This window comes from Kogia breviceps, chromosome X (assembly GCF_026419965.1).
Source record: "Kogia breviceps isolate mKogBre1 chromosome X, mKogBre1 haplotype 1, whole genome shotgun sequence".
Classification (NCBI taxonomy): domain Eukaryota; kingdom Metazoa; phylum Chordata; class Mammalia; order Artiodactyla; family Physeteridae; genus Kogia; species Kogia breviceps.
This window is the reverse complement of record NC_081330.1, coordinates 42,551,881-42,563,432: the sequence shown is the minus strand read 5'-3', so window position 1 is coordinate 42,563,432 and position 11,552 is coordinate 42,551,881. Positions and strand designations below refer to the sequence as shown.

At 40.6% G+C, this 11,552-nt stretch overlaps 1 protein-coding gene across 1 annotated transcript; it reads right to left on the bottom strand.

Annotated features, from left to right (window-relative positions):
• Positions 1-264: 264 nt before the first annotated feature.
• Positions 265-1,375, bottom strand: TMSB15A (thymosin beta 15A). Its single transcript, XM_059050266.2, has 2 exons — positions 1,276-1,375; positions 265-302 (listed from the first exon to the last, which is right to left on the bottom strand). The coding sequence occupies exons 1-2, from the start codon at positions 1,373-1,375 to the stop codon at positions 265-267; spliced, it is 138 nt and encodes a 45-aa protein (XP_058906249.1).
• Positions 1,376-11,552: the final 10,177 nt, after the last annotated feature.

Below are 11,552 nucleotides of genomic sequence, written 5' to 3'. Positions count from 1 at the left end.
GATGCAAAGACTAGACACACAAATATCATCAATGGTGTGATTATTGACAGCATCAGCCAGCTGGAATTTATGCACCAATGGGAAGTTTAAGAATGAAAGTAAGGGAGCATTGGCTACCCCTGACCTCTTAGCCAGGGATTATGGATGAGAAGACATCAGAAAATGGCTAAAATCTCTACAAACACATAGGTTTACAAAAAAACATGCCTAAAACCAAGACACTCAGGCAATGTTGAAATTTGTTCTTGGGAGGAGATCCCCATTTTACGATGTTTGAACACACTCTTTCTCCCACTGGATAGCTAGGAAAAAGACAAACACAAACAATCATTAAAGGATATTTTCCTAAGATGAAGTTCAGTTTTTTCCAAGAGAGTTCTTTGCCACTCTTTGCCAGGTCATTGAAGGCTACCATACCTGCTTTAAATTTAGAATGCCAAGGCACTAACTGCAAATCCTCAGTTGTGTGTGTGTGTGTGTGTGTGTGTGTGTGTGTGTGTGTGTGTTAACCACCTGAGCATTAGAATCTGCATCAACTGTGGTTTTTTTTTCCATTTAAGAGTTAGATTTATGCTGTTGCCATTTTTTCCATAGAATATTCTGAGACTGAGGAGCAAGTGAAGTATTTTCCTCAGATTTATTTATCACTATATAATTAGGAAGTTACACCCTTTCAGACAATTTTGACTAACTTAGAAACTCTCAGATAATAGCAACATGACAAAAAGTGCCCCTTAGTTTTGTGAATATGCTTGGAGTTTCTCCATCAGGCTGTAATTCCCAAAGACAAAACTGATCCCTTCAGTCTGCAAGGCCCAAGTACACCCAAGATCTAAACTTGTTCTCTGCCTTATCTTGTTGTCAGGTACAGAAAACCAAAACTGCAGAGTTTGTATAGTTCTTTAGGAATAAGATCATGGACCTAAATTGCTAGATGCAGAAAATTCCAAATAACCATAAAATTGAAAAAATTAAGATTTTTCTAGTGCTAAGTATAATATTCCAAAATTGGTTGTAATGTGATTTTTAGTGATTTTCCAAGAAGAAAATAGTTTTTTATTCCCCCATTATTTTTTGGCTTTATCATTAAGAACCACTTATATAACCCAAGTAATTAGACAATTATTTGATATTTTTAACCATTGCATTAAATTCAGTGGCTATGTAATTATTGCTTACTTTGTGGCAAAATTTACTAGAATAGTTTACTTACTGAACCTATGAATGTTCACCATTGCTTTTCTTCACTAGAAACTCCCCTGCCCCATGACTTACTTTCTTTCGAGGGGAGAGTACTTTTTTCTTCAGTATTAGCTTTCTTCAGTTTTGACCTGTCAAACTTCTCCACTTCAGACAAGTCTGGCTTACCACTCATCTTGACTAAAAGAAAGACTGAAAAAAATGTTTTAACTTAAGTGGAAAAACTATTGTCATACTAATGGATCACAACCCAAAATTTTCACATTTAATATCAATATGTATTTTATCTTCTGATTTTCAACAAGAAAACAGCACACATCTTGGGAAAGCCATGTTTTTATCAAAATGCTTTGAATTCCCCATCATTACCCCACTTCTGATAGACAGTAAAAGCCACTGAATCAGGATGCACTAGAAACCAAGATGCTCTAAAACCCAGAGTCAATATTTTTGACTTAAAAATCACAGGGAAGGTCAAATGGAGGTGATAGAAACACAAGAGCAGATACAGATAGAAGAATAAATAAGGACTGGGCTTAACCAGGAATGAATTTGTAACAGGAGATAGCACTATTTGAGCACCTTCACTTTGTATTCAATTACTTTTGGGGGAGATTTTTCTTGGGAGTTAGGGAGCAGCACACAATAAATGGTGGCATAAGTTGTACTAGTTTCTTTCCATTTCATCTGCCTTTTCAAAGACAGTAGATTAAGGAGCTGCAATAAGGGAAAAAGGGGATTTAATCCCGTCATAACTAATGACACGTCTCATGATGGCTCTTTATGGCACTAGTTTGTAAACACTGTAAGACAGCACAGCTAATTATGATCAGACTCAGGACTTCAGCAGAATGGAATAAACCAGACACAGTTGATTTTTATTTCACCATATTTCCTCCTCAAGGGGAGAGGGGAGGAGATGAGGCTAGGAGATGCCCTGTGATCCTTCCGGCTTTGTCCAGAAGAGACAATAGGAGACCCCTGAGCCCGTGAAGTAGAGCTCTCCTACCCATGCCTGGCCCCACCCTGGCGGGGTAAGACACGTCTAGTGCCCAGACCAGGATGGAGAGGCCCTCAAGCAGCCAGACGTCCCGAATATGCTTCCCTTCCGTTTTGGTCACCCTAAGACCCTCCTTTGATGAGCGATCGGATGCCAATCTCCAGAGGTGGGGAAACAGGGACTTAAAATAATAACAGGGTTGGGCACATAAACCACTTTGTTAGCAGCAATTTGCTTAATATTTTAAAATAAATATCATCTGGGGCTTCCCCAGTGGCGCAGTGGTTGAGAGTTCCCCTGCTGATGCAGGGGACGCGGGTTCGTGCCCCAGTCCGGGAAGATCCCACATACGGCAGAGCGGCTGGGCCTGTGAGCCATGGCCACTGAGCCTGCACGTCCGGAGCCTGTGCCCCACAACGGGAGAGGCCACAAACAGTGAGAGGCCCACGTACTGAAAAAAAAAAAAAAATATATATATATATATATATATATATATATATATATATATATAAAATTGTCAGGAGCCCAGTCCAACCTAACAGCCATGGGAGGGGAGAGAGCGAAGGGCCAGCCCCAGAAGGCCCATTCCGAGCCCCACACTCCTCATCCCCTCAGCCTCGGACTTGCAGCCACAGAGGACTGGCCGCTCTGGGGGCTCCCCCCTCGGACTTTTCAGGGACAGCCCCAGGGAGGATTTCGCATTGCACTCAGAAGACAGCGCTGCTAAGACAAAGGCACGGACTCGCCAGGAGGCGCAGATACGAATTGCCAGTCCCAATTCCTGCCCCTCCAATTTCAGCAGGCCCGATACTCCAGCCCCGTGACCGCCGCGCCCTCCTGTCCCCATAGTCCTCTGGCTCTGGCGGGGCCTCACATCCTCACCTGAAGGCTCGAAGACCAGGGAAAGGCAAACCGCTGCACCGCTACCACTTCACACACAGGACGAGGTTAGCCTTCTCGTGTGGAACCCAACAGTTATAAGCTGCTTGACAGGCTCCGCCCCCAGACGCCGCTCCAGTCCTCTCAGATTGGCCAAGGGATACTAGACCCACCTCCTCGCCCCTCCCACCTCTGTAGACATGCTGACCTGAGTCCACTGTCTCCCCTCTACTCAGGACCTCACCCTTGCACCTGGGTGTTGATAGCGTCATACCAGATCTACCTATACAGATCCCATCCAAGCCCACTGATTCCCCCAGGGATTGGTGGCTGGCCTACTTCCCCTGCTTCTCCCACTACTTTCATCCTGAGGGTTCACTTCCCTTCTTCCCAAGTATGCTCACTCCTCCACGATAATAGGGGCCTACTCTACAATAAGCAGACACATTTTACCCAGTTAGCTTTGAACATCTGAAACTCGGAGATCCAAGCTGAAGGAGCCGTAATCAGGTACCCCTGGCTTTTTATAGCCATAGGAGCCTAAGTACGCTGTGACAACCAAACAGTGATTTGGAAGCGATGCTCAGTGTTCTTTGTTCTAATCCTCTGCCAGGTCATGGAGGAGGGATGTTCATGGAGAGGGTGGCCGGTTCTGGGTCATTCACCCCCACAGCTGGGCATTTCTGTGACACTGGTGTGCTCCTATGTAAAAGTCCTATTTTCAAATTTTTTCAGCCACTGACCATGGTAGCAGTCAGTTTAGGGTAATCAGAGAATCTACTGAGGCTATTCATCCTTTTTTTTAAACTTTTATTGGAGTATAGTTGCTTTAGAATATTGTGTTAGTTTCTACTGTATAGCAAAGTGAATCAGCTATTTGTATAGCTATACGTATACATATATCCCCTCTTTTTTGGATTTCCTTCCCACTTAGGTCACGACAGAGCATTGAATAGAGTTCCCTGTGCTATACAATAGTTTTGCATTAGTTTCCTATTTTATATGTAACATCAATAGTGTATATATGTCGGGCTTCCCTGGTGGCACAGTGGTTAAGAATCCGCCTGCCAATGCAGGGGCCACATGTTCCAGCCCTGGTCCGGGAAGATTTCACATGCCACAGTTCAGCTAAGCCCATGCACCCCAACTACTGAGACTGCACTCTAGAGCCCGCAAGCCACAACTACTGAAGCCTGTGCGCCTAGAGCCGGTGCTCCGCAACAAGAGAGGCCACTGCAATGAGAGGCCATGCAGTGCAACGAAGAGTAGCCACCGCTTGCCGCAACTAGAGGAAAGCCCGTGTGCAGCAAAGAAGACCCAACACAACCAAAAATAAATAAATACTTAAATAAATTTATTTTTTAAATAGTGTATATATGTCAATCCCAATCTCCCAATTCAACCCACTGCCCCCTTTCCTCCTTGGTATCCATACTTTTGTTCTCTATGTCTCTATTTCTGCTTTGTAAATAAGATCGTCTATACCAATTTTTTCACACTCCACATATATGCATTAATATGCGATATTTGTTTTTCTCTTTCTGACTTACTTCACTCTGTATGACAGTCTCTAGGTCCATCCATGTCACTACATATGACCCAATGTCATTCCTTTTTATGGCTAATATTCCATTGTATATATGTACCACATCTTCTTTATCCATTCCTCTGTTGATGGACATTTAGGTTGCTTCCATGTCCTGGCTATCGTAAATAGTGCTGCAGTGAACATTGGGGTGCACGTATCTTTTTGAATTATGGTTTTTTCTGGGTATATGCCTAGTAGTAGGATTGCTGGGTCATATAGTAGTTCTATTTTTAGTTTTTTAAGGAAACTCCATACTGTTCTCCATAGTGGCTGTATCAATTTACATTCCCACCAACAGTGCATGAGGGTTCCCTTTTCTTCATGCCCTCTGCAGAATTTACTGTTTGTAGATTTTTTGATGATGGCCATTCTGACTGGTGTGAGGTGACACCTCATTGTAGTTTTCATTTGCATTTCTCTAATAATTAGTGATGTTGAGCATCTTATCATGTGTTTGTTGGCCATCTGTATGTCTTCTTCAGAGAAATGTCTGTTTAGGTCTTCTGCCCATTTTTCGATTGGGTTGTTTCTTTTTTTGATATTGAGCAGCTTGAGTTGTTTGTATATTTGGAGATTAATCCTTTATCAGTTGCTCCGTTTGCAAATATTTTCTCCCAAAATGAGGATTGTCTTTTCCTCTTGTTTATGGTTTCCTTTCCTGTGCAAAAGCTTTTAAGTTTAATTAGGTCCCATTTGTTTATTTTTGTTTTTATTCTCATTGCTCCAGGAGGTGGGTCAAAAAAGATCTTGCTGCAATTTATGTTAAAGTGTGTTCTGCCTATGTTTTCCTCTAAGAGTTTGATAGTATCTGGCCTTACATTTAGGTCTTTATTCCATTTTGAGTTTATTTTTGTGTATGGTGTTAGGGAGTGTTCTAATCTCATTCCTTTACATGTAGCTGGCCAGTTTTCCCAGCACCACTTATTATGTCACTGTCTTTTCTCCATTGTATATCATTGCCTCCATTGGCATAGATTAGTTGACCATATGTGCATGGGTTTATCTCTGGGTTTTCTATCCTGTCCCATTGATGTATATTTCTGTTATTGTGCCAGTACCATACTATCTTGATTACTGTAGCTTTATAGTATAGTATGAATTCAGGGAGTCTGATTCCTCCAGCTCCATTTTTTATTCTCAAGATTGCTTTGGCTATTTGGGGTCTTTTGTGTCTCCATACAAATTTTAATATTTTTTTGTTCTGGTCCTGTGAAAAATGCCATTGGTAATTTGATAGGGATTGCATTGAATCTGTAGATTGCTTTGGGTAGTATAGTCATTTTCACAATAGTGATTCTTCCAATCCAAGACCATGGTATATCTTTCCATCTGTTAGTGTCATCTTTGATTTATTTCATCAGTATCTTATAGTTTTCTTCAAAAAGTTATTTTGCCTCCTTAGGTAGCTTTATTCCTAGTTATTTTATTCTTTTTGTTGCAATGTTAAATGGGATTGTTTCCTTAATTTCTCTTTCTGATTCTTTGTTGTTAGTGTACAGGAATGAAAGAGATATCTGTTTATTAATTTTGTATCCTGTGACATAACTAAATTAATTGATTAGCACTAATAGTTTTCTGGTGGCATCTTTAGGATTTTTGATGTATAGCATCATGTCATCTGCAAACAGTGACGGTTTTACTTCTTTGCCAATTTGGATTACTTTTGTTTCTTTTCTTCTCTGATTGCCATAGTTAGGACTTCCCAAACTATGTTGAATAATAGTGGTGAGAGTGGGCACCCTTGTTTTATTCCTGATTTTAGAGGAAGTGCTTTTAGTTTTTCACCATTGAGAATAATGTTTGCTGTGGGTTTGCCATATATGACCTTTATTATGCTGAGGTAGGTTCCCTCTGTGCCCACTTTCTGGAGAGTTTTTATCATAAATGGGTGTTGAATTTTGTTGAAACCTTTTTCTGCATCTATTTAGATGATCATATGGGTTTTATTCTTCATTTGTTAATGTGGTATATCACATTGATTTGCACATATTGAAGAATCCTTGCATCCCTGAGATAAATCCCACTTGATCATAGAGTATGATCCTTTTAATATGTTTTTGGATTCTGTTTGCTAGTATTTTGTTGAGGATTTTTGTGTCTGTGTTCATCAGTGATATTGGCCTGTTGTTTTCTTTTTGTGTGATATCTTTGTCTGGTTTCGTATCAGGGTGATGGTGGCCTCATAGAATGAGTTTTGGAGTGTCCCTCCCTCTGCATTTTTTTGGAAAAGTTTGAGAAGGATAGGTGTTAGCTCTTTTCTAAATGTTTGACAGAATTCACCTGTGAAGCCATCTGGTCCTGGATTTTTATTTGTTGCAAGATTTTTAATCACAGTTTCCATTTCAGTACTTGTGATTGGTCTGTTCTTATTTTCTATTTCTTCCTGGTGCAGTCTTGTGAGATTGTACCTTTCTAAGAATTTGTCCATTTCTTCCAGGTTGTCCATTTTATTGGCATATAGTTGCTTGTAGTAGTCTCTTATGATCCTTTGTATTCCTGTGTTGTCTCTTGTAACTTCTCCTTTTTCATTTCTAATTTTATTTATTTGAGTCCTGTCCCTATTTTTCTTGATGATTCTGACTAAAGTTTCATCAATTTTGTTTATCTTCTCAAAGAACAAGCTTTTAGTTTTATTGATCTTTGCTATTGTTTTGTTCATTTCTATTTCATTTATTTCTGATCTGATCTTTATGATTTCCTTGCTTCTACTAACTTTAGGTTTTGTTTGTTCTTCTTTCTCTAGTTGCTTTAGGTGTAATGTTAGGTTGTTTATTTGAGATTTTTTTCTTGTTTCTTGAGGTAGGATTATGTTAGTATAAACTTCCCTCTTAAAACTGCTTTTGCTGCATTCCATAGGTTTTGGGTCTTGTGTTTACATTGTCATTTGTTTCTAGGTATTTTTAAATTTCCTCTTTGATTTCTTCAGTGATCTCTTGGTTATTTAGTAGTATATTGTTTGGCCTCCATGTGTTTATGTTTTTTAGGTTTTTTTTGCCTGTAATTGATTTCTAATCTCATAGAACTGTGGTCAGAAAAGATGCTTAATATGATTTCAATTTTCTTAAATTTACTGAGGCTTGATTTGTGACCCAAGATGTGATCTATCCTTGAGAATGTTCCATGTGCACATGAGAAGAATGCGTATTCTGCTGCTTTTGGATGGAATGTCTTATAAATATCAATTAAGTCTATCTGGTCTAATGTTTCATTTAAGTCTTGTATTTCCTTATTAAATTTCTGTCTGGATGATCTATCCCTGGTTGTAAGTGGAGTGTTAACATCCCCCCAATTAATGTGTTACTGTCAATTTCCCCTTTTATGGCTGTTAGCATTTGGCTTATGCATTGAGGTACGCCTATGTTGGGTGCATATATATTTACAAATGTTATATCTTCTTGGATTGTTCCCTTGGTTCTTATGTAGTGTCCTTCCTTATCTCTTGTGACAGTCATTATTCTAAAGTCTATTTCGTCTGATATGAGTATTGGTACTCCAGCTTCCTTTAGATTTCCATTTGCATGGAATATATTTTTCCATCCCCTCACTTTCAGTCTGTATGTGTCCCTAGGTCTGAAATCAGTCCCTTGTAGAAAACGTATATATATGCCTTGTTTTTGTATCCATTCAGCCATTCTGTGTCTTTTGGTTGGAGCAATTAATCCATTTACATTTAAGATAATTATCAATATGTATGTTCCTATTTCCATTTTCTTAATTGTTTTAGGTTTGTTTTGTAGGTCTTTTTCTTCTCTTGTGTTTCCTGCCTAGAGAAGTTCTTTTAGAATTTGTTGCAAAGCTGGTCTGGTGGTGCTGAATTCTCTTTTTTTTTTCTTGTCTGTAAAGCTGTTGATTTCTCTGTCGAATCTGAATCAGATCCTTGCTGGGTAGAGTAATCTTGGTTGTAGTTTTTTCTCTTTCATCACTTTAAATATATCCTGCCACTCCCTTCTATCTTACAGAGTCTCTCCTGAAAGATCAGCTGATAACCTTATGGGGATTCCCTTGTATACTATTTGTTGTTTTTCCCTTGCTGCTTTTAATATTGTTTCTTTGTATTTAATTTTTGTTAGTTTGATTAGTATGTGTCTTGGTGTGTTTCTCCTTGGGTTTGTCCTGTAGGGGGCTTTCTGTGCTTCCTGGACTTGATTGACTATTCCTTTACCATATTAGGGAAGTTTTTGATTATAATTTCTTCAGATATTTTCTCAGACCCTTTTTCTTTCTCTTCTTCTTCTGGGATGACTATAATTCTAATGTTGGGGCATTAATGTTGTCCCAGAGGTCTCTGAGACTGTCCTAATTTCTTTTCATTCTTTTTTCTTTATTCTGTTCTGCCACAGTTATTTACACCATTCTATCTTCCAGCTCACTTTTCTGTTCTTCTGCCTCAGTTATTCTGCTATTGATTCCTTCTAGTGTATTTTTAATATCAGTTATTGTGTTGTTCATTACTGTTTTTTTCTTTAGTTCTTCTAGGTCCTTGTTAAACGTTTCTTGTATTTTCTCCATTCTATTTCCGAAATTTTGGATCATCTTTACTATCATTACTCTGAATTCTTTTTCAGGTAGATTGCCTCTTCATTTATTTGGTCTTGCAGGTTTTTACCTTGCTCCTTTCTGCAGCATATTTCTATGTCTTCTCATTTTGTCTGATTTACTGTGTTGTGGTCTTCTCTCTGCAGGCTGCAGGGTCATAGTTCCTCTTACTTCTGGTGTGTGCCCCCAGTGGGCAAGGTTGGTCGAGTGGCTTGTGTAGGCTTTCTGGTGGGAGGGACAGGTGTCTGCATTCTGATGGGTGGTGCTGGATCTTGTCCTTCTGATGGGAAGGGTCATGTCAGATGGTGTAGTTTGGGATGTCTGTGGGCTTAGTATGACTTTAGGCTGCCTGTCTGCTAATGGGTGGGTTTGGGTTCCTGTCTTTCTTGTTGATTGGTGTGGGGCATTCAGCACTGGAGCCTGCAGGCCATTGGGCGGAGCCAGGTGTTAGAGTTGAGATGGAAACCTCTGGGAGAGTTCTAATCATTTAATATTCCCTGGGGCCAGGAATTCTCTGGTGTTCCAGTGTCCTGGACTCGGTGCTCCTACCCCAGAGTCTCAGGCCCACCCTCTGACCTGGGAAGCAAGACCCTGCAAGCCACATGACTCAGCAAAAAAAGGGGAAAAAAGAAATGTTGGGAAGAATACAAATGAAAATAAACAGACAAACAAGACCCAAGACAAATAGCAAAGAAAAACAAGCAAACAGCAACAACAATTAAAAGCAAACAAACAAATAAATGAACAGAAAACAAAACATCAGACAAACGGTAAAAGCAAAACCAACCAAACAAAAACAAACAAAACACACACACACACACACACACACACACACACACACACACACACACACACACAAAGAAACTTAAAAAAATAGAGAAAACAAAAAACAAGAGACCAACCAGACAAACAAGAGAACCCCCAAACCAAATCAAACAATTAAAAACAAAACTAACAAAAAGAAAAAATAAAAAACAAACAAAAGCAGAATCCAAAGTGAAGGAAAAAGCAAAGAAAACAAAACAAATACACAAAAATGATTAAAAGATAAGAACAAATAGAACAAAAGAAAAAATGATAAAAATAAAACAGAACAAAGGGAAAAAACAGAACAAAAAAGTAATGTTAAAATAGAAATATGAAAAATAGAAAATGTATAAAAAATTTTAAGAAACAAATAATATAAAAAACAACAACATAACAAAACATTAAAAAATAGTAATAATTATATTTTCCTGGGGTCTCAGCTGTCAGTGTCCTTGCCCCCACCCATGAGTCACAGCCAACCTCCACCTCCCCAGAAGGCCCTCCAGAGCTCTAGGTTGGTCTCTGGTTCTTCTGTGGGCACTGTGGGGGCAGCTCAGACTCTGACCTGGCCCAACTCCTGCATGTACTAGTCTCCAAAGTCCACAGCTGCTAGAGCTTGACTGGTTTCCTTTGTGGGAACACTCTTTGTCCATTCAGATCTTCTATAGGTACAAGGCTTACCAAGCTGATCACAGGGATTTAATCTGTGGCTTGTACAGCTGTACAGACAGCTCTTTTTCCTCTTTCTTAGTCACCCCACCCCTTGGGCTCATCTGTGGTTTTAGCCCCACCTCTGTGTATGGGACACCAAAAGGAGTCTGCTCATGTGGCTGCCCTGGAGCACTTGGGTCTGCCTTGGTGAGGACATGGTGTGGAGTTGGCATGACTCTCTGGGTCACAGAGGCCCCAGTGGCAACATGTGTGTGGGAAAGCTGGTGGCCACAGGCACAAGAGATCTGACCCTAGTGGCAGCCTTTCCTAGTTCCTCCAGCTAACATAAGAGGTCAGCCTTGGTGGGGGCTTTTCTTAGTACCTGGCAGGGCACGGAGCCGGCACGTGGACAGAAAGACTGCAATGGCAGCTCCACCCCCTGCATGTCACTCAACAGTGGTGCCTTGCTTCTATGGCAGTCTGGGTTTCTTCCACAAGCATTCCCAGTTGTGGATTTCTTCCCTCTCGTCCCCTCAGGCTCTCTCCTTGCATCCAAAATCAGTCCTCTCCCTGGGTTTGCTCTCCAATCCCAAGGTTCCAGCTCTCAGCCCCCATGTGCAGCAGTGGAGACACATCCCAGTTTGGGGTACACAGGGCTATGGCACAGACCATCTGTGTAGGTATCACTCTGTCCAGTCTGCCACAGACTGGCCGTTTCACCCTCCTCTGACAGCCTCAGATGCTCCCCTTCTGTCCCAACTGATTTCCCCATTGGTGAGGGGGCTTCCCGGGATGCAGGAAACTCTCCTCTGCTTTAGCACCCAGCCCAGGGGTGCAGATCCTGTCCCACTTCTTCTCCTCTTCTTCCTCCCTTCTTTCTTTTGTCCTACC